This window comes from Eschrichtius robustus, chromosome 9 (assembly GCF_028021215.1).
Source record: "Eschrichtius robustus isolate mEscRob2 chromosome 9, mEscRob2.pri, whole genome shotgun sequence".
NCBI classification, from domain to species: Eukaryota; Metazoa; Chordata; class Mammalia; order Artiodactyla; family Eschrichtiidae; genus Eschrichtius; species Eschrichtius robustus.
Window position 1 is genome coordinate 117,756,189 of NC_090832.1, and position 25,066 is coordinate 117,781,254.

Consider the following 25,066-nt stretch of genomic DNA (forward strand, 5'->3'; position numbering starts at 1 on the left):
TAATTAAAATCCAATGCTGGCTACAGTGTGATGAAATAATCTTACACAGTTCGTACAACCTGATACAAAGTTTTTAGAAAGTTAATTTAGCAGTTATCAAAAATTTAAACATCGAAGAGTCTCGGTACTTCCCTGGTGGCACAGTGGTTAAGAATCTGCCTGGCAAGGCAGGGGACACGGGTTCGAGCCCTGGTCCGGGAAGATCCCACATGCCGCGGAGTAACTAAGCCCGTGAGCCACAACTACTGAGCTTGTGCTCTGGAGCCCACCCGTGCGCCTAGAGACCGTGCCCTGCAGCAAGAGAAGCCACCGCAATCAGAAGCCCGCGCACCGCAATGAAGAGTAGCCCTCACTCGCCACAACTAGAGAAAGCCCGCACGCAGCAACGAAGACCCAAGGCAGCCAAAAATAAAAATAAGTAAATACATAAATAAATAAAGAGTTCCATAATGTTTAAAAGATATATGTACAAGGATGATCATAATATCAAAAAATTAGAAACGTGAACTAAGAATGCTGCCTGCCATATTGGTAAACAAAGGATGTTGCAGCCATCAAGCCCACATGCCCAGACAGTGAGCCCTGAGGGAACTCAGGATGGAAACCAGGAATGCCCACAATCTAGCAATCAACTGCTGCAGCCACCCACCCCCCAATGGTGCACCCTGAGGAGACTCAGGATGAGAAAACACAGGATACTGGCCCCAGATAGGTGAGGTGAATATCTAAGGAATGATTTCAGTGATCCAAGACTTTGCATCTTCCCATACATAGAAAAGCGCTAATTTTATTAACTTGAGATGTCTGGCTTTCTTTAATTAACAATAGTCTTTTGATGTTCCAACTTGTACCTGCCCTTGGTTGCAAAAACTCCTATATATCCTGGCTTCCCCCCTGCCCACCTCTATGGATCAGTCTTTCAGAGTTATCTGAGATGCTGTCTCCCAGGCCTGAAGTCCTCAGAATGTCCGCTAAATAAAACATAACTCTCAGCTTTTGGATTGTGCATTTTTTTTTCCGTCAACAGAAACAATCCAAATGCTCAGTAACTGGAGTTGATTAAATAAACTATGGTTCATATAAAGAACTGACTATAATACTAAAAAGTGAGATAGATTCATATATACTGGCATAGAGATAGTAAAAAAATACATCGTTTAAAAAAGAGGCAAACTGAAAAACAATATAATCAGTATTATACATGCAAAATAATAGTAGCATTAGTATAAGTATGAAACAGTAGGAGTCATTAGCAACAAAATGCTGACAATTACTATGGAGATGAGGGCCGGAAGGCCTGATGGAAGTTACGGGTTCCTTAACTCTCAAAGTTTTGTATTTCTGTAAGCTTTAAATTGTGTACAAAGAATGCTTATTAGTAATGTAATAAGAAAAAAATTATGCATTCGATAGATGTTAATAATCAGAACAATTAAACTGCCACATGGGTTGTTTCACTATCTAACCAGTCAAAAGTTTCCTCTATAAGAAAGGTGTTTGGCTGCTCCCCCATGCCTGCAAGGCCTCTGCTTGCCCAGCTTCAAGACAGAAGAAAGAGCCCGGAGTCAGCAACAGAGACATCAATGGTTTAATGGATAGGGGGAACTTACCTGTCAGAATCAAGGTCCTAGAGTGACACCCCACTGTGTACTGCGGAGGGCGGGCAGGACACAGGGCAGTCTTTGCTCCCAGGGGCAGAGGGAGGTTAGCAATGATAGGGGGAAGTAACTACAGGTCGACTCATCACCAGGGAAACCAGCAGAGGGGCACGCCCCCTCGCCAGCCATTTGCTAAGCTATCACTAGCTAGGGCCTGGGGCAAGTATGTAAGAAGGTCAGTCCTGTGAGTCGGGTGTAGGTGAGGCAGGAACTGGTTAAGCAGGGGATGTATAGAGAGCAAGAGAACAGCTACCTCCAGGGGCCTAACCATACAGAAGGTTTTAAAAATATCAACTGCAAAAGGCTGGTGGACATTTAACCTTCAACCCTTCCATTCACCTAATTAGCCATCATGAATCTTTCATCCACAAATACATTTGAAGGCCTTTGAAATCGATTCCTATTCAGACTGTAGTCTTCATAAACAGAAGTCAAGGTGATAACTGCACCAGAAAGTTCAAAGAATCTGATAAAGCAGTGATCCAAATTCTTGTTTGTAGGTGGCCACCTGGTGATCGGGGCAGTAATTCGCTGAAAAGAACAAAAGATGACTGAGTAGGAGTCCCCCCAATCCAGAACCATATGGAATCAAACAGCCTGCGCCGACCAAGAAAGGAGGCACACACCTCGCTGGCCACCTGCACAGCTGCCGGGCCTTGTTTCATCAGTAAAGTTTCGCCAAACTGCCAATCAGCGGCGACGCTGCACGTAGACGTGCTACGCTGTGACGTCAGAACAAGATGGTTGCTCCCTGAAGACTTTCTCCTTCTGAATGTTTGCCCCTCGCTTTTGTCAGGCTCAGAGTTAAAGACTCGGCCTTTCTCCAGCCATGTTCTTCCGAGGCTGTGGTCGCTGGGTCGCGGCTTCACTCACCAAACAGCACCATCCGTCTTCCCGGTTCAGCGGTGACAGCGCGGCGCCCTGGACTCCGCACTTCGACGTGGTAGTCATCGGCGGAGGACATGCGGGGACCGAGGCCGCTGCCGCCGCCGCTCGGTGCGGCTCCCGGACTCTGCTGCTCACGCACCGAGTGGACACCATCGGTGAGTAGCGCGGTGTGGGGCTTGCCTAGGACGCAAGCAGCCAGTGCCTTCCTCCTCCCCCTCCCAGTGCCTGATGTGGGCCGCCTTTTCCCTCCCTTAAAGCTGGTGAGAATCCTGCCGACTGTGGTTTTAGCCAGATTTGTGTTTCGCAGAGCAAGCGGGCCCGGGCCAGAGCTCTAAGACTAGGGGCTATTCTGAGGACCATGGATTGTGCTGCTGCTGAAAAGTAATTAGTGGGGGGGTGCGGGGGGGCTGGGGGTTGGGGAGAGGGGGTGCCTTGAGAAAAGGGCGAACTGTAGGAATACTGGCTGATTCCTTATTTCATTGTTGTCATTTGCCCTTTACTAGCTTGTTGCTTTGGTTAAAGAGTGAATTAGGACTTCCCTGGTGGCGCAGTGGTTAAAAATCTGCCTGCCAACGCAGGGGACACTGTTGGATCTCTGGTCTGGGAAGATCCCACATGCCGCGGAGCAACTAAGCCCGTGCGCCACAACTGCTGAGCCCAAGTGCCACTGAGCCTGCGCTCTGGAGCCCGTGAGCCACAACTACTGAAGCCCCCGCGCCTAGAGCCCGTGCTCCGCAACAAGAGAAGCCACCGCAGTGAGAAGCCCGCGCACCGCAACTAGAGAAAGCCCATGCGCAGCAACCAAGACCCAACGCAGCCAAAAATAAAAATATATAAATAAATAAATTTATTTTTTTTTAAAAGAGTGAATTAACATTATTAGTACTCGTTTATTAAATGACCATTGATTTTGTGAAGCCCTTTTGAGGGACGAGGGTACTTTTTTATTGCATTCTGTATTCTTACTGAGTGTTTATTCCCCAGTTTTGTGCTTAGGACGACCCGACAGTGCTTTTTTGCACTTACAGGCTGTGGTTGGACGGCCGTAATTTAAACAAGACTCCTCTCTAGCATTATTTTAGATACTAGCTAGGACATTATCCTGTAAATTATGCATGCCTATGTCTTTCCTCTTGCATTTTGCTTAAGAGTGAATAGTAACTGAAATGTTAACTGTGCTTTGTGTACTGAAATACTTTTTAAAACAACCATTCAGCTCGTAACTGTGGAGAAATATGCACTGTTAACAGCGATTCTTTTGGAGCGAGGCTATATGATTACCGGAGTAAAAACCAGGAATAACAATTTAAAAAATCGAATGAACAAAAAAGTATTGAACTAAGATGATCATTAAATAGTATAAGTAATGTAGTTCTGTCAAGGATAAAGGAATTCCCATCAAAACCCATATTCATTAAGTAGTCATTAACATACTATAAAAATACCCGTTGTATTTATACCAATACAATATGACCTAAATTTTCTTTTCAAATAAATAGATTTCAGAGATATTTTAGTAACTCTTATATTAGTAGATGAGCTTGGTAAATGACAATTCTATCTTAAAATCAAAGTCTCATTTTTTTAAGGTAATTTGATGTAGTAGAGTATCAGGTATTTCTGCTTGTCCTCAGAAAGATAGCTTTGGCTTAGAAAGTTGAACTTCCATAAGAATACAGAATGCAGGAATTGTCCTCTTTCATTTCAGTCATATCATCTGCCAATAATGAAGTCAGAGACAGAAAATCTTTTATTGTATACTAACCTGGAAAATAATGCTTTTCGACAAACTATTTTTTGGCATTCATGACAAAAGAGAAAAGTCTTCTGACACTAAACCAGACACTGGCAAGTAGGAACAGGATTTCCATGATTACTTTAGATCAATAAAGGTTTACCCCTAAACTGAGTTTAGGTCATACTCCCCAAACAAAGCCTCATAGGGAATAGTGTTTACCTAAATAAATAGTGATTCTGTGTCAAAGGAAGGAGGGAAATAATCTACTGCAGCTGTCATCCCTGTTTTTACAGTAGGGACACTGAGGTACAGAATACTAGATAACTTGCCAAGATCACATGGAGCTTATAAGTGGTAAATCTAGGAACTGAGCGAGATCTCTTGCTCACTCCTAACCCATCCTCCTAATCACAGCACTATTCAGCCTCCCTCTGGAGACCGTGAAAACTTTTGGAAGGCTTGTTGCTGGCCACAGCGGATCAGCAGATTGTTGACATAGCTTTCCCACTCTGTACCTCCCATAAGACTTGGGGGATTTAAGGAGAAGGTATAAAATGTGAATTCTACTTTCAGGAAGCTTATGATTTAATTATTTCTGCAAAATAAGCATAAAGAAAACAGCAGATGGCATTTATGGAAGACATACTTGATTATAACTGTGAACCAGTGCAAAGGAACTTCTTAAAATTATGCTTGATTTAGGAAGGTTTCATGAGGTAAGAATTTCAAGGTCACATCGGAAAGGAAAAGGAAAAGGCAACGTAATGAATGTGTACAAGGGAAAGATTCAAAAGAAACTTCCAGCAATGGTTTGTCTTCCAGAATGCCCTGCATAACTTTTTCTCTTTTTAAAATTTTATTGATTTATTTATTTTTGGCTGCGTTGGGTCTTTGTTGCTGTGCGCGGGCTTCCTCCAGTTGCAGAGAGCGGAGGCTACTTTTCGTTGTGGTGCGCGGGCTTCTCATTGAGGTGGCTTCTCTTGTTGCGGCGCACGGGCTTCAGTAGTCGTGGCTTGGCGGGCTCTAGAGCACAGGCTCAGTAGTTGTGGAGCACGGGCTTAGTTGCTCCACGGCATGTGGGATCTTCCTGGACCAGGGCTCGAACCCATGTCCCCTGAGTTGGCAGGCGTATTCTTAACCACTGTGCTGCCAGGGAAGTCCCGCCCTGAATAACTCTTGCATCCTGTTGGAACTCCAGCATTTTTAGAGTTTGCTTCAAGTTCTTTTATTTTATCAAGCACTCACTATATGCAAGATGCTCATATATTTATTTTGTTTATGTCTGTTCTCTTTAGGTCAGATGTCCTGTAATCCTTCCTTTGGTGGCATTGGAAAGGGGCATTTAATGAGAGAAGTTGATGCCTTGGATGGCCTGTGTTGTCGAATCTGTGACCAGTCTGGTGTACATTACAAAGTATTAAACCGGCGCAAGGGACCAGCTGTTTGGGGTCTGAGAGCTCAAATTGATAGGAAACTTTATAAACAGAACATGCAGGTAAGAACAGGGCATGAAAACAGGAAAGACTGTAGTGATTGTTTAACTGTTATGTTTCAGCTTGCATTCTGTTTTGACAGAAAGAAATCCTAAATACACCGCTGCTTACTGTTCAGGAGGGAGCTGTAGAAGATCTCATTCTTACAGAACCAGAGCCTGAGCACACTGGGAAATATCGTGTCAGTGGTGTTGTTTTGGGTATGTACTGCTTATAGGTGATAATAATAGTATCAAACTCCATGTGAGAAATTTATTTTGAGCAGACTATGGAGACGTTTTGCTTATTCTAGGAAATTGTGTTTTCTGTTCATACATGAGGAAAACTATAAAAAAATCATACTTCTCCTTTCATTTTGACAATGAAGCTCACATTCTGTACCATCTTATTTTGGGACTCTATAGCTTGCATAATTGTGTATTTTCCTCCTGCTATTTTTTATTTCTGACTTTAAATATTTTTAATTTATATTTTATAGGATTATTATATGTTTTTTTATTTGAGTTTCATATTAATTTTTTAATTAAAATAACACATGCATGTAATTTTTACAAAAATCAAATAGAATTTAAATTTGTATGGAAAAACAATTTATCTCTATTATCTCCCTCTACAGACTTAACCACTTAAACATTGATTGGAAGATTTGTGTGTGCACAGTTAATTTTATTGCTTGGGCAACTCTGTAGTCTGGTGATTAGGGATTGAACTGGCCTTTTTGTTGGGAGCTCCCAAACATCTATGTCTCTTAGTCCTCAGGCGAAGAATCGATCTTCTGCCAGGGTACTGGACTGTTGGCGCCTGCTAGCATTCTAGGAACAAGATGGTAGGAGGGGCTGTGCTGAAGAATCTCATCATTTAAAATACAGAGATTAACTTATTTTCCCTATTTTAAAATTAATTTTTTATTATACATTTATTAGTTTTTTTTGAATGGGGAATACATATAATGGTAAACGGTTTAAAGGAGATGAAAGAAGGTAGAATGAAAAGGTGGACCCTCATCTTGTGCCCCAGGCAGCCAGTTTCCTTCCTTGGGAGCATTACTCGTCTCTGGTGTGGTCTTTCTGTGAGTGTGTTTATATTTCCCCCCAACACACATAGCAGTAGCATATTGCACACACTATTCTGTACTTTTATTTATTTTTTCAACCACTTAATCTGTGTTTGGTTTTCTTTGCTTTAGGGAGCTATGTTTCTTTCTTAAAAGTTCATGTTTTTGTTCCGTGATTACCTTAGTAACTATGATTTTGTATAATATACTTAATCTTCTCTTTCTTCTGTCAATGTTTACTGACTTCCCTATGTTGAACAGTTACTAGTTTTATTTTCATTTCCCTTTCTCTCCCCTGCGTCCTTTCCCCTCCAGATTTGAGGATTATATTGTTTGATTAGTGTAAGGTAGGTCTGTCTGCAGGCAAACCTTTATATGCAGATTTCAACTCCTTCTCTCATTTTCAGCCCCCTAGCTTCATTCCTACATTTCTTATATTCAGTCCTCCAGTTTCTGAGCCTTTGCACGGCAAGTGGCTTCACTGTCATCAGTATGTTCTCTTCAGGTTCTTGAGTTAAGGCCTTTTCCCCTCTGCTAAATCAGTTATTGCTCTTCCAGCCACTTTTTTAACATTTAATTTTATATTGGAGTATAGTTGATTTACAATATTGTGTTAGTTTTAGGGGTACAGCAAAGTGATTCAGTTATACATATACACATATCCATTCTTTCTCAGATTCTTTTCCCCTGTAGGTTATTACAGAATATTGAGTAGAGTTCCATGTGCTATACGGGAGGTCCTTGTTGATTATCTAGTTTATATGTAGTGTGAATATGTTAATCCCAAACTCCCTCCCCACTGCAACCACTTTCTACTGAAAATACTTTGAAATTTCTCATCTTTTGACAAGTTCTTTCCCATTACTTGTCCTTGTGGTTTTATATCTTTTTTGCCCCTTTATTTCATTTTCCTGGAGTTTCAAGAGGGAGAAGAAATCATGTGAGGTGGTGTGTCATATTTAACCAGAAGTCTAAAATTAATTAATTTAAAAAATTAACTGAGAACAACAAAAAGTGCGCGGGAGCTCGGCGGGCGCACGGGCGCCAGGTCCGCCTCGCCGCCGCCCGGCCTCGCCGCCGCCCGGCCTCGCCGCCTCCGCCCGGCCTCGCTGCCTCCGCCGCTGCTGGGGGTGGTGGGGGGGGGGGCATGTCTCACAGACCGAACTTGACCGCGCACGTGCCCGCCGCCTCCCTCAGCGCCTCTGGGAGCGTGCACCCGCCCTCCACCAGTATGGCGACGTCTTCCCAGTACCGCCGGCTGCTGAGTGAGTACGGGCCGCCATCTCTAGGCTACGCCCGGGGAACTGGGAAGAGCCAGGTGCCGCAGAGAAAATACGCGGAGCCGCTGGCCGTCATCGAAGAGCTGGGGAAAGAGGTCAGACCCCCGTCCGCGGGCAGCAGGAGCGCGATGGAGAGGCTGAAACGCGGCATCGTCCACGCTGCGGGATTGGTGCGGGAGTGCTTGGCTGAAACGGAACGGAAGGCCAGGCGCTAGCTGCCTCGTGAGCCTGGAGGGTTTTCTGCCTTCTTCCGAGAGAAGTTACGGTTCATCTCCCCTGTTAGGATGAAACTTTGTTTTCAAAGCGGTAACAGTTTGGTTTCTCCTCCCCCCGCCCCTCCCACGGTTCACCAGGCTCCGAATCGACAGCCTGTAAGATTGAGGAAAGATTTTGCAGTTGATTGGGAGTTACATTTTAAATAGTGAGGAACTACCCAGGTGTTTGTTGTTTTTTAAAGCATCGATTCAAAAGAGGCACGTAAAAATTACCTGTCTTACAGCAAACTAGTTTGCCTCCAAGATACCAGTGTCTCGCTCTCCTCTTTTGAATACATTTATGTTACCCGCATTGTTCTTTGTTCCTTTTGGTAAGCTGATACAACTTGAAGGGGTTTTTTTGTAGTGCGGACTTGACAGCACACTTAACTAGTAGCTGGTCCCCTCCTTTCCCATACACTATAGATTCTGCTTAATGTAACTTCTTTTCTGCTTAAGCATTTGCATGACTATTAGTGCTTTGAAGTCAATTTTAAAAATGCACAAGTTATAAATACAGAAGAAAGAGCAACCTCCCAAACCAAACATAACAAGGATCCCGAAATTTTTCCTGAGACTGTATGTAGATTTCAGTTCTGCCTTTCCTGTAAGTTGATCCAAACATCTGGAAGAAAATGGAACTGTTTGCATCGTTGTATTTATTACTCGATGTAGTAAGGCTTATTTTCATTAACAGCTTGTAAAAAAAAAAAAAAATTACCTGATACTATTCCGTGCTCTCAAGATTTTAGGAACCATGTGTATTGGTGATAATACATTATGCTCTCCATCCCAGCTTTCTCGGATTCTTGAGATTAATGACATATAGGCTTCTTACTGATTTAAAATCTTTTTCAAGTTTCTAAAGACAAAATTTTTCTGTAGTTTTACTACAAAATAGTCACATTCCAATTTGATCCATGGTAACAATAGAACCTGAGTTTTATTTTGTTTCCTATCCTTTAGTGGATGGAAGTACAGTGTATGCGGAGAGTGTGGTTCTAACTACTGGGACGTTTCTGAGAGGCATGATTGTAATTGGATTGGAGATGCATCCAGCAGGACGTTTAGGGGATCAGCCTTCCATAGGGTTGGCTCGGACTCTGGAGAAGTTGGGGTTTGTGGTGGGAAGATTGAAGACTGGGACTCCGCCCCGGATCGCCAAAGAATCCATTAATTTCAGCATTCTTAACAAGCAGACACCAGATAATCCATCCATACCGTTCAGCTTTATCAATGAGACAGTGTGGATCAAGGTGAGATAATTTATGAAAATCTGGCTTTAAACAGAGGATATAGACTAACCCTTTTTTTTCTTTTTTTTTTTTGGTAGCAATTCACTTTTCATCACTATTACTTAGTGTGCAAAAAAGAGATCTTTAAAAGGATTAGATGATTTGGCTACTTCGGTGTTTCCCCATAAATTCGTAAATTTCATCACTTTGATAACTTTGCCTATTTAAACTTTTTGAAATAATTTCAGAAAAGTTGTAAGACTGTGAAACTCCTATAAACCATTGAAATTCACCCATTGTTAATATTTTGCCCTCTCTCCATATATAGAGACATAGATACATGTATATATTTAATGTATAAAACAATAATATACACATTTATTTAATTATTTTAAATTTATTTATTTATTTTTGGTTGTGTTGGGTCTTTGTTGCTGAGCACGGGCTTTCTCTAGTTGCGGCGAGCGGGAGCTACTCTTCGTTGCAGTTCGCGGGCTTCTCATTGCAGTGGCTTCTCGTTGCAGAGCACGGACTCTAGGCGCGCAGGCTCAGTAGTTGTGGCGCACGGGCTGAGTTGCTCCGCAGCATGTGGGATCTTCCTGGACCAGGGCTCGAACCCCTGTGCCCTGCATTGGCAGGTGGATTCTTAACCACTGCGCCACCAGGGGAGCCCCCCACATTTACTTTTATTCTTTTTTCTTTTCCAGAGACATTTAAAAGTTACAGAGATTATGACCCTTTACCTCGAAATACTTCAGTCTGCATCTCAACTAAGCACAAAGACATCCTCTTTTATAACCTCAATGCAGTGATGAAATTTGGGGAATTTAACATTGACACAGTGCTGTTATCTAATACAGAATCCATAGATTTTGCTGATTGTCCCAATACTTTTTTTGTCCCAACATTTTTTTTCCCAATCTAGGATCACATATTGCATTTAATTGTCATTTCTCTTTAATCTGGAACAGTTCCTCAGTCTTTTTTTTTTTTTTAAATAAATTTATTTATTCATTTATTTTTATCTGCATTGGGTCTTCGTTGCTGCACACAGGTTTTCTTTAGTTGCAGCGAGCAAGGGCTACTCTTCGTTGCGGTGCACGGGCTTCACATTGCGGTGGCTTCTCTTGTTGTGGAGCACGGGCTCTAGGCGCACGGGCTTCAGTAGTTGTGGCTCGCGGGCTTCAGTAGTTGTGGCTCATGGGCTCTAGAGCGCAGGTTCAGTAGTTGTGGCGCACGGACTTTGTTGCTCCGCGGCACGTGGGATCTTCCCGGACCAGGGATCGAACCCATGTCCCCTGCACTGGCAGGCGGATTCGTAACCACTGCGCTGCCAGGGAAGTCCCAGTTCCTCAGTCTTTAATGGCACTGATGCTTTTGAAGATACAGGCTACTTCTACCTATCCTTTGAATTTAAAAAACAAAAAACTGTATATTGTGTGTTTAGAATTAAGGGCTAATATTTGATGGTCCTAGTTTCTGGTGAGTGTTACCCTGATGAGTGGCTCCAAGTGTTGTTATTTTGAGCAAGTGACTTTTATATTTTCACTTTGGTAAAATGTAAATCATGGTGATACTTTCCTAGTGTGTATATTTTTAAACTTTTTGTTTTTTAGTTTTATTTTTTATTTTTGGCCACGCCACACAGCTTGTGGGATCTCAGTTCCCTGACCGGGGATTGAACCCGTGCCTCCTGCAGTGGCAGCGTGGAGTCCTAACCAGTGGACCACTAAGGAATTCCCTGTTTTGACATTCCTGGTTCATTTTCCTCAATACTTTGTTCTTGCTTAGTTTTAAAGCAACAGTCCCAGACATCACATCATTTCACTCAGATACACTTTGGTACATGTCTTTAACAAATAAGGACTTTGTAAAAATCGACCACAGTACTATTATCACACATAACAGAACATAATTTCTTAACATCATCTGATATTCAGTGCTCAGTTTTCCCTAGTTTTTATACTTGTTTTTAAATGTTTATTTAAAATGTTTTTTTACAGTTGTTTTATTTGAACCAAGCACCAAATGAGGTCCATACATGACTTTGGATAATATGTCTTATAATAGTTCCCCTCTTTTTTTTTGTTTTTACATTTTTTTTAATGTATTTTTTTTAAACACATTGTTTACTTTGTTTATTTATTTATTTATTTTTGGCTGTGTTGGGTCTTCGTCCCTGTGCGAGGGCTTTCCCCAGTTGCGGCAAGCGGGGGCCACTCTTCATCGCGGTGCGCGGGCCTCTCACTATCGCGGCCTCTCTTGTTGCGGAGCACAGGCTCCAGACGCGCAGGCTCAGTAGTTGTGGCTCACGGGCCTAGCTGCTCCGTGGCATGTGGGATCTTCCCAGACCAGGGCTCGAACCCGTGTCCCCTGCATTGGCAGGGAGACTCTCAACCACTGCGCCACCAGGGAAGCCCTTTTTTTTACATTTATATGTGGACGAAACCGAGTCATTTCTTTTCTGAAGTGTCCTACATTCTAGATTTGTCTGATTTCAACCCTCTGGTGCCTTAAACATGTTCCTGCATCCTCTATATTTCCTGTAAACTGTTGATCTGGAGGCTTGCGTAAATTTAGGTTCATCTTTTGGGTTGTTTTTAACAAGCATACTTCACCATTAGCATTTGGCATTATGCATAGATTTAATGTCTATAAAAGTAAGTGCATATCATGTGCAGCATTTGTTTGAATAAGAGGCAAACTAATAGAGAGGCAAAACAGTGTTGTAACTAGTTCCTGTGTTTTAGCCAGAAGATCAGCTGCCATGTTACCTGACTCACACCAACCCTCAAGTGGATGAGATTGTCCTTGAGAACCTTCACCTTAACTGTCACGTTAAGGAAACTACAAGAGGACCCCGGTAAGGACAAAATATCAGTGCTCAATTACTGTAAGGAACAATGTCAACCCTCTTTTGTTTGTTTCATTAAATTTTTAAATTTCAATGTCCTTTTCTAGATACTGTCCCTCCATTGAATCAAAGGTTTTGCGTTTTCCAAACCGTATACATCAGGTTTGGTTGGAACCTGAAGGAATGGATTCTGACCTCATCTACCCGCAAGGGTTATCTGTGACACTGCCAGCTGAATTACAAGAGAAAATGATCACATGCATCAGAGGCTTGGAGAAAGCTAAAATGATTCAGCCAGGTAAAGAGAATGCCAGCTGCCCTTCAGTCTGAGCTCAGCATTGCTTAGCAGACGGTGAGGAGATCTTAGCCACAGTCATGATTGCTTAGAGCCTCAGAACACAGAGCCCAACATCTGTGCATTTAAAATAGTCTTCGTTTTTAAAGAGCATTTAATGATAATCTTTGCATCTCTACCTTGAGGCAAATCCAGCACTGTTTTTATTATTTTTTACCGTTTATTCTTTGGCCAGGCTATGGTGTTCAGTATGATTACTTGGACCCCCGTCAGATCACTCCTTCTCTCGAGACTCATTTGGTGCAGCGGCTCTTCTTTGCTGGACAGATAAATGGCACTACTGGTTATGAGGAAGCTGCAGCTCAAGTAAGAGGTTGTTCAGACGTTACTGAACAGAAGAGGACTATTTTAACTGGTGTTCCTCCTCTCGATGTCTGTTATGATAGCTATGTAGAGCTTAGATACAACTCATAACTACAACAGAAGACTTATCCTGTTTCAGAGGATACAACAGGATTTTAAAACCACTGTGCCTTTATTACTCTTTTCTGAGCTCCTAGATCCAATAGCATGTTTTGATTAGATTTATTATATTGCTTCTGAAATTTAAAAAAAAGAAAATTTAGTTGTTTAAACTAACTTTATTGAAGATTACCCTATTATTATTCCTTTTTAAGCAGGAAGTTACGTTATTGTTACTTGTAAGTAGGAAGAGGCTAAAAAAGTCTTACAGGTGGATTTTTTTAAAAAAGATTAGCCCACCTAGGTTTATCAGGAATATTAGATATTTTTGAAAACAATGAATCACAGCATTCTAAACTGGTACATTACCCATATTCTGTTTCTGAATACGGACCACATTTTCTGTCTCTGTTCTGTCCCTGCTGGGCAGGGCCTGCTTTCTCACTCCCTGAGCCCTTTTTCCCAGGTAGTATCTGAATAGGATAGCCCTTTGTTCAGTTCATAATGGCCTTTTAAACATTTCAGTCCTCTTGTAGGGTGTGATAGCTGGAATCAATGCAAGTCTTCGGGTCAGACACAAGCCTCCTTTTGTCATTAGCCGAACAGAAGGCTACATAGGAGTCTTGATTGATGACCTCACCACGCTGGGTACCAACGAACCATACCGCATGTTTACCAGCCGAGCTGAGTTCCGCTTGTCACTGCGTCCTGATAACGCCGACAGCAGGCTCACGTTCCGAGGTAACTCTTCACTGAGTCTTGCAACCAGATTTCCTCTCCTTTAAGACCGCTTTCATTATAGTCTCTCCCTCCCCCTTCTAGGGTACAAGGAAGCTGGTTGTGTGTCCCAACAACGATATGAAAGAGCTACTTGGATGAAGTCTTCTTTAGAAGAAGGCATTTCTGTGCTAAAATCCATCGAGTTTTCAAGTTCTAAATGGAAAAACTTAATCCCAGAGGCTTCTATAAGTAGTGGTAAAAGTCTACCTCTCAGGTATGCATTTTTAATGTAGACCTTTCTTACTTTTTACAGAAAAATGAAATCATTTCAGAGAGATATTACCTATAAATTCCCTCCCTGCACATTTTAAATGAATGCAGCTGTTACATTTGCTTCTTTTCAAAATCCTTTAGATGTAATTTATTTCTTTATTCACTGATGGACAATATATATGATTCTAAATTATTTTTATTTTTTATTTAATTTCTCTGTGGCTCCCATTGAGTTCTTCTGGCTTGCCTAAGATTTAGGGGGTACAAACCAAGAAATAGAGTGATCTGCTTTCTTTTTTAGGCAGGGAGCAATTGGAGTGGTCTCATCTTGCCTGTGAGCTATAGCAGGGAAACTTTGATTAAGCAGAGTGTTATAAATTCTTTGGACTTACTTGAAGTGTCCCTTGCTACATTTTAGGCTTCTTTTTGTCCTTGTTTTTACCATTCTGGTTATATGGACTCTAAGTCTAAAGGGCATTAATATAGAGCTTTTTTGCTTCAGAGGTATGTTCCTAAAAACCTTGCATAATTCAAAATCTGCATCTTTCACCACTGCTTTTTTCCATTTAAAAAAATGTAAGCTAATCGGGGGTGCGGGGTGCTCAGAAGGCATAAATCTACAATCACCGTATCTTAGAAGCACACCTGCTGGCTTGATCTTGCAACTGCGTCTCCAGTATGTTTTTCCTTTATAGTTTTCCCTTTATTTCCAACCCCTGTTTTCCTTGTGAGGGATTCTGTGGACTTAAAGGTATATCCATTTTAATGCCACTTTTTATTATCTCTAATCTTTCCAAGTGCTCTCCCCTTAACTAGCAGCCAGACATAGCGTGTCTTTATTTGGCTTTCATGTCATCACAGTGTTTTATCGTTTACAATTTCTGTTCCCAAATTTTCATTTTCACGGGAATTTCCCAAAACACTGGCACCACGGTTAGAGGATAGTAAGCAGGTTTCTAGTTATAGTAACAGTAAGTAATAAATAACCTGCATAGTAGTCACCCAAACCAGGGGATCTCATTCACAGGAAAGACAGCCTGCTTCACAAGTAAGGGTGCTGGATGTATTTGTTTACCCGCTAAGTGGTACCAGGAGATGGTAGTAGTATAAACATAGTTTTATAATTCGCTCAGTTGTCCAGCTATTCGTTTGTTTAAATTTAAGAGGGTTCACATTATTTCAAACTTTACAAAAGAATTTATAACACTATGCTTTGTTTAGATCAAATATTGCACTATTTCAAATTTTATATAATTAGAATTTGCATTCAATGTGACTAATGTGGATTGAGGTCATAGTGAGAGCATGGGAAGTGATTGTTTTCAACAGTTTAAAATGCGAATTGATGAATAAAGATATAAAAAAGGAGGCTGTCAGTTTTATGTTTTTACCTAACTAATCCCATGAGTAGCCATTTTGTTAAGGTGATTTTTTTTTTAAACAGTAATTTGGCCAAATGCTTTCCTTGTTTATTCAGGTGTCTTTCATTTCAGAAGGAAGCTGTGGCAGCGGGGCCTCATGTTGATTTCAGCAGAATATTTTATACTCTAGGGTTCAGCCTCCCTAAAAGAACCCACTTTATCAGTTCCTAGATATGTAAAGCTAAAAAGATAGAAACTTGGGCAAAGGACGTGTGTTGCATCTACGGCACACGTGGCGGGCTCTGTGCCGGCCCTGAGAAGTTGAACTGGACTTTGAGCTGGCATTTTGACAAAAGAGATCCACAGGTGCATGTGCACACACATCTCCTGTCATGATTACAGGGAAACACACTGACCTGTGAGGTAGCGCAGAAACTGTCTCTTGTGTTCTGCGGAAGTGTGCTAGCTTGTCCTTCTGTGCCAGACCTCTGCACTCTGAGGCTTAGGCTTCATTCAAAGCTGGTCCTGAAGTTTGGGCCTGCAAACAGCTCCAAGCCTTGTAAACAAATTATTTAAAACCTTTTTAAAAGTTAAATGGTCACAGGCTTCTCTTTGAGGTCACTATCCTGCAAGATTCCACGGTAGCTGTTTTTTTGGTTGGTCATTAGGAGGTGTGTTCCAGCATGTTCTATAATTTCTGAAAGGACAACCCCTTTCCTTTTGGAGTTTAGGGTCACTTGGTTTCATTCTAGCTTGTCTGATGAGACCTCTGAAATTAGTTGACATAATTCGTCTCCTGGAGCACAACAAAGTTGACAGCTCCTTGTGGAGAGAGGGTGTCTGGCCTTTCCTAGGCCGTCTGAGGAAGAGATGAGTCAGGCGTCTGTAGAGGGTGGTGACGCATGACCCTGGTGATAGGGTGAGCGGTAAAGAAGGCATCTGGGAGGCCTGGAAGAACTTGGGACCCCAAGATGGGCAGAGCTGACTTTCTGTTGCCTTGATAATTAATTGGTTTAATTGGTTTTGGGTGGACAGAGTTGATCAAAAAAGCAATCTATTAAAAGAGGGAAAGATCAAAGTAAATAAAAATAAAATTAAGGCAGTAAATTTAGGGAAACTGTACAGATCAGTGAGGCCTTGTGAGAACCAAACAAAATGAGAAGGAAACTGCAGATATTTTGCAGTCTTGGAGCAAGCAGGAGATCTTCAGCTGGTTCCGAGCACACGTGCAAAAGGATAATGCATTCACAGGACGTGGGCTTAATGTGACTTAGATGTAAATTCTTATGGAGTTCAATCAAACCCTTGTTATCAGAGGATATTCTGTCCTTACCAGAAAGGGAGGACAAGTAGATTATTGCAGTGCTACCAGCAACTTATCCCTCATGATAAAGGAAGGGAGTTGAGGAGAACCACATGCTAATCTTCTTGAGGTCCTGCTGTGTTGCAGTTGCTGCTGCGTTTGCTCACTGTACTTGGGAAGAATTAGAAATATATTGATACTATTTATTCTGAGATTTGTATTATTTTCAGGGAATCTTGTTCTTAATCTGCTTGATATAATATGGACCCCTGTGTTAATGAAACTTTTATGTATTTGCAGAGCTCTCGATGTTCTGAAGTATGAGGAAGTTGACATAGAGTTGTTGGCCAAGGCTGTTCCAGAGCCCTTGAAGGAGTACACCAGATGTAGAGAGCTAGCCGAAAGACTGAAAATAGAAGGTAGAAAATATTTTTTTACTTCGGATGTCTGTATGTTCTCCTTCCCTTTCGTGCAAATTGTGAATGGATGGCAGATCCACGAAGAGCTCTCTGTCAAGAGGAGCCATTGTTACCATAGGACCAGCATCATCTTAGGCTCTGACCACTCAGAGTGGGGCTCCCAGATAGCACTGCAACATGTGGGCGCGTGCTAGGGATGCGAAATCTCAGGCTCCACCCCAGACCCAGAGTGAGCATCTGCTTTTTAACAAGATCCCTACATGATTTGTGTGTATATTTCATGTTTGGGAAGTGCTACTGTAGAGCTCTCCTTTTAAAAAAAAAAACATATTTTTTCTACATTCCCCCCCGCTTTTTCTTTAGATTTTTTTTTTTCCCTCCTCCACCCTGCTGCTAAATTATAAGATCTAATGCAAACATGATCAAGGTGTGTTCCAGACTTGTAAACTTGCCTGTTGTAAGAAAGTAATCTTTATTATTTTTTTTATATTTATTAATTTATTTATTATTTATTTACTTATTTTGGCTGCACCAGGTCTTAGTTGTGGCATGCGGGATCTTTAGTTGCAGCTTGTGGAATTCTTTAGTTGCAGCATGCGAACTCTTAAGTTGCGGCATGCATGCGGGATCTAGTTCCCCGACCAGGGATCGAACCCGGGCCCCCTGCATTGGGAGTGCAGTGTCTTACCCACTGGACCACCAGGGAAGTCCCTACATTTTCCCCATTTTAATGTTCTAATAATGAGAAAAATAATGCTATCTTTGGCTTTGACAATATTTTGAAATACTCTTCCATTAACAAATACTTTGTATCAGGCAAAGAAATCCAGAGTCTGCCCTTGTACATTATTATAACATTTGGTGTGCTCTCATACTCTTCATAAATATATTGACCATCAAAGTCACATGTGACTTTTGGAGTTGCACTGCGTTTTTTTAGTTTTTCTTTATTTAAAAAAATTTCAAAGATAAACAGAAATACTGAGAATAACATTAGCTTCTGCATTGTGATAGATTTTTTTTTTCCTCCGGTGGAAAATTATGTGGAGAAAAAGGCAGGGAACAGAAGGAGATGGGGGAGAAAGGTAGGAAAAGCAGGATAATGATGGATTGTTCAAACAGGAAAGGACTTTAAGCTCCTTGGGGACCAGCGAAGGTGGTAAGAATGCTGCATTCCTTCTAGCCGTGGTAATTTTCTTTCCGTTCCAGAGAGGTCTGTCACCTTGCTGTACTTTGGCTGCATATATAGGATGACCCAAGTGCTACCTATCATTCTTCCAAATGACCAGACCCTAGTCATTTGCTAATGTGTAAGAAATACTGTTTAACCTTTTATCTCAACATCATGACCTTTCTATTGAATAAAAATTACTTTATTGAACATTTAGGCTGTTCGCATCTGGCTGTTACACTTTAAACTTGGTTTGCAGTTTTGTTTTGTCCAATAAATCATCCAGAATAATTATCTTTAACTTGTTTATAGGAAACCCTGACTTCAGCCATGGAGTAGCTACTGTTTTGCCTTGTTCTTTAAAGACTCTGGCATATATAAAGACTCTAATTTATATCCATGGCTCAAAAGAAACTACACTAAGTTAAAAAATAACACATATCAGTGGTTTTCAAATCACTGCCTGGATCCTCCACTAGACAAGTTTCTTCAAGAAACTGCAAGGCAGAAATTAGTTTCAGATTCTTTTTTGTAGTTATCTCTCATGTTTTGCTGTATACATATTTGAAAGATTAAATATATCTTTAACATATACATTCCCTCTTCATTTATATTCTGGGATCCTATAAAGAGTCTATTCATGAGTCATAAAATTTCATTACAATTTATTGTACTAATTTGTTATATATTGTATTAATCACGTGCATTATTTCATTTGATACTTAAAAGTGTCCTATGAAGGACAGCTATTAGCATTATGTCTTAATTTTACAGATAAGTAAGTGGTAACTTGCCCACCATCACACAATTGGTGAGTGGCAGAACGGGGCTTTGAACCCAGCACGTCTGACTGTAAGGCCTGTGCACCTCACAACTACCCTTTGTTGTCATAACGACCATCCTAAGTCCTCCGGGTCATCCCTTAACATTTCTGGATAAAGCAGCTGAGGCCCAGAAGGATCATGATGTGTCCATAGTTAGAGGGTAGTTTATTGGCAGAGCCAGGCTCAGAGCTGAGATTTTCTGGCTGCCAGTCAAGTGATGGAAGCAGATACTGCCAGAACCTTTAGGGAACACTTGCTTTCTTAAACAGGACAGAATGACCACCTCAATTTAGGTTTTAAAACAGGTTTTGGATTTATTTTTCTAAGAACAGAATGCTTTAATTACAAAATAATTGCTGAATTAGCTTCCTAACTTCTGAATAACACCTTAGTTAAATTATTTAAATTATGTTATCACCTAAGAAGATCTTCTTTTTAAAATTACAGCTTTATATGGACATAATTCAGAAAACCATCTTCTTGGAGAAACATCTTTTTTTTAAAAATTAATTAATTATATTTATTTATTTATTTATTTATGGCTGTGTTGGGTCTTTGTTGCTGCGTGCGGGCTTTCTCTAGTTCCGGTGAGCGGGAGCTACTCTTAGTTGTGGTGCGCGGGCTTCTCATTGCAGTGGCTTCTCTTGTTGCGGAGCACGGGCTCTAGGCGCATGGGCTTCAGTAGTTCTGGCTCGCAGGCACTAGAGCGCAAGCTCAGTAGTTGTGGCGCACGGGCCCAGTTGCTCCACGACATGTGGGATCTTCCCGGACCAGGGCTCGAACCCGTGTCCCCTGCATTGGCAGGCGGATTCTTAACCACTGCGCCACCAGGGAAGCCCTTGGAGAAGCATCTTTAGGAATTAAAATTCAAACCTACAGGCTATTGAAGGAAATGGTCCACCAAAATTTGTACTGAGAAGGAAAGCAATTTCTTTTTTTACTTTTAATTTTCTAGATTCTTGAAATGAAAAGGACACGGAATAAATTACCATACAGAATGTTGTAGTTAATACGCAAGATACTCCCTCTCTTTATTTCAGCCTCAATGTCCTCATCTGTGAAAGGGAACACCTACCCCACCTGTCTCATGGTACTGAGATCATGTATGCAAAAGCTCTCTGTAAATTGTAAAAAGCTATAAAAATGTAAGTTGTTAATGTAATCTGCATATCATAACATAATTAATTTTGTTCACCAGCCACTTATGAATCAGTATTGTTCCATCAGCAACAAGAAATAAAGGAAGTTCAGCGAGATGAAGCTCTCCAACTGCCAAAAGACCTAGATTATTTGACTCTCAGGGATGTGTCTTTGTCCCGTGAAGTTCGAGAGAAGCTACATTTCAGTCGCCCACAGACGGTAAGAAAACAGGCAGTGGATAGGAGCAGTTCATAAAGAGCCAGAGCTTTAATTTTTAAAACCTGGATTTACAGTGGCCACATAACTAATTTTTATTTCATCATAAAAAGCTTAACCTCTTATTTTCATATTCTCTTTGTATGACAGATGTCAGTATGTTTTTATGAGAGATGAAAAAGCTTAGTCTAAATAAGTAACTGGAAGTCAAGAATTGGGTTGATTATAATTATTCTCTAGTCCCAACCTTGTGCTAAACTGTCAATGCAAACTTGTATATATGCATGACTTAAAAGAAACTAATTCAGGTTAAAATAGAATATATATCAGTAGTTTTCAAATCACTACTTGTATCCCCGCCCTAGGGATTCCATAGTGTTGTGTTGGGAGCCACTAGGAGGAAGAAGGGGGCCAAAGAGGTCCCCCACCCCATGCTCCTGCTTTGTGTGTGTGTGTGTGTGTGTGTGTGTGTGTGTGTTTTGCATTTGCGTGAGGGCATGTGCACCCAGCTGTAAACATCTGGTAAAAACTTCATAGTATATAATATTGGACTTGTAATAACAAATATTTAAAGACTGGTAGGCTATGTTTATTGATTCTGAGACACATTTTCACATCTCTGAAACTGAGTTGTATCTTAAAAATTGATGGTGTATCATAGTTTAATGGGCAGTGGGTTGTGTTTGTTTTGGTTTTGGTTTTGGTAATGGTTCATAAAAGTAAAGGGGCACTTAACAAAACCATAGTCTGCAGAATTTTTTGAAAAAAAAATGATTTTTAAAGGGAGGAGTGATTTCATGGTGTTCATGAACTTAACATGGTGTTCTTAGTAATAGTCATTGTGGAAAGTGGGCAGAGAGGCTTTAAGTTTTATAACTGTATCCTATTCATATTGGGTTATGTTTTTGTGGATAGTCACAGGCTGCACTGCCCAATACGATAGCCATTAGCCAAATGCGACCATTGACATTAATTAAAATTAAATAAAATTAAAAATTCAACTCTTCAGTCATACTAGCCCCATTTCAAGTGCTCAGTAGCCACAATAGGCTATTGGCTACCATATTGGACAGTGCATTTTTACTGTGCAAATGTTATAGAAAATTTACATTATCACAGAAAATTGAATTGCACAGAACTGGTCATCGGCGTTCACCTCTTATCCAAAATTCTAAAATACAAAAAGCTCTGACAAACGTTTGCTACAGACTCATTTGGTGGCGAAACAGACCTGAACTGATATGAGGTCTTTATACCACTTGGAGTGAATAATTCATACATTTCACTGTAAAAATATACCACAGAAATATTACTGAGAAATATTACACAGAAATATTACTGAGATTAATTATAGGGTGTTGCCCAACACAGTGCTAGTGATGTTAGATCAGTTTAATGAAGAGAAAAGGTTAGGTACTCTAACATCTGTTAGTTACATGATCTTGGACAACTCATTTTAATGTCTCTGAGCCTCAGTTTCCCCTGTTTGTAAAATGAAGATATTAATAATAGCCACATTTCTTTTATCTACTCTCTGAGTTATTTTGAAGATACGTTAAGATAATAGTTTTAAAAATATTTTATAAACTGTAACATACAGATTGTTACCAGGAGGAAAACAGATTTGCTTATAATTGACATAGCTTATTTATGTTTCTCTTGGGGTTTTAATTCCTAGATTGGGGCTGCCAGTCGTATACCTGGAGTGACACCTGCTGCCATCATCAATCTGCTCAGATTTGTGAAGACCACTCAGCAAAGACAGGCAGCTATGGATAGATTGCCCCAAACTGATCAACGTTTATGTAATACAGACAAACTTGAAGATAGACAGTTATAGCTTGCTATTCATAGAAGACTTTTAATCAATACAAGAGTATAGATAGGAGATAAGATGTATTTCTTTTTTTTTTCAGCTTACTATTAGTAACAAAGTTTATTTACCTAATTAAATCCAATGTAAATCGCTCCTGACAATGTACAAAATTCTTTTCTCAAAGTTCCCTTTTTTCACAAACGTTTTATCACTTTTTATATCCATATGATTTGTCCCTTAGTTTTCCCCATCCAGAAACAAACAGCTCTGGGACAAAATTATTATCATTTTTCCTCAACAAAAATATCTCCATTCTTTATACCTTCCTTTGCCAACGACACATATCCTACTTGCTTTACGCACTGAAATGCTTCCCTTATCATTTTTAGTAGCTTTAATTACATATTACAATTTTTAACCCTCAGAAGCCTTAACAAAACCAAGAAACAAGTAATTGAACTGTTACACCAGCATTTACTGACTGGCAAACTTACTTATGAACATATTCCATAACCTCTAAAAACTTACATTTTTCTCATAGCATAATTTCTCTTTAATGTGGTACAAGATACGTGTTTAATAAACCCAAACATCTTCTGAAGTTCTACTAATTAACCCAAGGCTGAAGTCTCAGGCAAAGTGGGCTTTGTGTTTTAAGGACATGATAAGAGTTAACTTCGAGCTTTCTCCTAGGCATATTTTTGTTCTCTCAGGGTCAGAATTCTGAAAACAGTATTTCATCAAGCTAGCTTTCTCTAAGTGCGCTTCCCAACACAAACGGTCCTCAGTGTCAGACACACGTCAGAACCAATTGGCAAAATGCCCAAATAGCACTTGGTGCTCAAAAAAGTAGTTTGCCGGCTGCACACCGGTGGACTTAACTCGGTCTTGGAGCTCGTCAGCTCGTTTGGAGGCATCCTTCCGTTCCACCAAGGAAAAGCGTACATTGGCAGCCAGTGCCGAGCAGGGGAGAAACAGGGAGGAGCCCCGAAACAAATGGTTTCGACAGCTGCTAGGAACGTCCCCCCAAATCCCCCTCCTGGGGCCAGTGAGCCACAGGCAGCGGGCTCCTGGCAGCCATCCCAGCACGTCGTCAAGGCGGCGGCTCTGCGCCAAGATGTATTTCTATTTAGCACCTGTTAAAATAACCTTATTAGGTTATTATAGCTTTGTCATTAATTTATGAATAGGAGAGAGCTTATAATTGTGCTTTTTTGTGTACCTGAAAAAATAGTTATAAACTTTTTTTTTTTAAACGCACACCGTGAGAGCTGTGAGTTTCAGGGTTTTTTTGTTTTGTTTTTAATTAATTAATTTATTTATGGCTGTGTTGGGTCTTCGTTTCTGTGCGAGGGCTTTCTCTAGTTGCGGCAAGTGGGGGCCACTCTTCATCGCGGTGCGCGGGCCTGTCACTATCGCGGCCTCTCTCGTTGCGGAGCACAGGCTCCAGACTCGCAGGCTCAGTAGTTGTGGCTCACGGGCCCAGCTGCTCCGCGGCATGTGGGATCTTCCCAGACCAGGGCTCGAACCCGTGTCCCCTGCATTGGCAGGCAGATTCTCAACCACTGCGCCACCAGGGAAGCCCTAGTTATAAACTCTTGATTTATACTCTTTCTTTCAGTTGCTCTAATACTATTAATATAAGTTTGGGCAGTGTTCATCAAAGGAGAGATATGGTGGAACCAAAACTAAACCTGAAAAAAAATCTCAGCCTGCAGATTTGCCTACTCACAAGGACTCTGTCAGGACTTCCCTGGCAGTCCAGTGGTTAGGACTCTGCACTTCACTGCAGGGGGCCTGGGTTGGATCTCTGGTCAGGGAACTAAGATCCCGCAAGCCATGCGGTTCAGCCAATTGAATTAAATTAAATTAAATTATTTTAAAAATAAGGACTATACAAAATTATCTCACTTAAAGGAATATTTCAAAACAGCCTACCTCCTGGTGCTGCCAGCCAGAAGCACTACAGGCTATGACACCCTAGGAAAAATCAGCTAAAAATGTAACCTTACTCAGTACAGTTACTTCATAGAAATCCCCCAACGATGATAATAGCCTCCAACAGCAGTCGGCCTTGTGATTTCCAGCACCCACCACAGACCACATTGCCTGGTAGTTTGAAAAGCTGGGCACATACTAAAGTTCATTTCAACAGGAACACAAACATTAAAAAGAGGAAATGACTAAGAAACACTAAGCATTTGTCAAATCATTGGTTGAGGGGGGAGGGAGGGAAGATGAAGATAGGGACCTATGCTAAATTAAACCATCATGGCCTTGAATTATGAAGTTACCTTATAACCAAGAGTTTTAATTTTATTACTGATCGTTTTCAAATATTTTGTCAGGGACTTCCCTAACGGTCCAGTTGTTAAGACTTCGCCTTCCAATGCAGGGGGTGTGGGTTTGATGCCTGGTCGGGAGCTAAGATCCCACATGCCTTGGGGCCAAAAAACATGAAACAGAAGCAATATTGTAACAAGGACTTTTAAAATGGTCCACATCAAAAAAAAATCTTTAAAATAAATAAATAAAAGATTTTGTCATCTTTGAGTTTCAGCCTCGATTGGAATAGCCATGGCTTTTCCCCTTCAGAAATTTCAACTACTAGA

The 25,066-nt window shown here is 41.0% G+C and overlaps 1 protein-coding gene and 1 pseudogene across 2 annotated transcripts; both read left to right on the top strand.

Annotated features, from left to right (window-relative positions):
• Positions 1-2,392: 2,392 nt before the first annotated feature.
• Positions 2,393-24,648, top strand: MTO1 (mitochondrial tRNA translation optimization 1). Of its 2 annotated transcripts, none has more exons than XR_011075016.1 (12): positions 2,393-2,701; positions 5,580-5,779; positions 5,860-5,977; positions 9,332-9,621; positions 12,351-12,463; positions 12,562-12,752; positions 12,985-13,115; positions 13,748-13,952; positions 14,034-14,205; positions 17,169-17,287; positions 20,510-20,641; positions 22,317-24,648. XR_011075016.1 is itself a non-coding variant. In XM_068551611.1 (12 exons), exons 1-12 carry the CDS (start codon positions 2,488-2,490, stop codon positions 22,476-22,478), a joined length of 2,076 nt encoding a protein of 691 aa, XP_068407712.1. In that variant the 5' UTR covers positions 2,393-2,487; the 3' UTR covers positions 22,479-24,648. The 2 variants fall into 2 exon arrangements, 1 of the variants encoding a protein (XP_068407712.1); XM_068551611.1 differs by having other exon boundaries at positions 20,481-20,641.
• Positions 6,364-9,300, top strand: LOC137769617 (cyclin-dependent kinase 2-associated protein 1 pseudogene; annotated as a pseudogene).
• Positions 24,649-25,066: the final 418 nt, after the last annotated feature.

Bases quoted from the DNA above. Each gene is read 5' to 3' on its own strand.
- MTO1 (XM_068551611.1), top strand. From the start codon at position 2,488: ATGTTCTTCCGAGGCTGTGGTCGCTGGGTCGCGGCTTCACTCACCAAA. The intron at 5,780-5,859 runs GTAAGAACAGGG...CTGTTTTGACAG, and splicing joins TTTATAAACAGAACATGCAG to AAAGAAATCCTAAATACACC. The intron at 12,753-12,984 runs GTAAAGAGAATG...TTCTTTGGCCAG, and splicing joins AGCTAAAATGATTCAGCCAG to GCTATGGTGTTCAGTATGAT.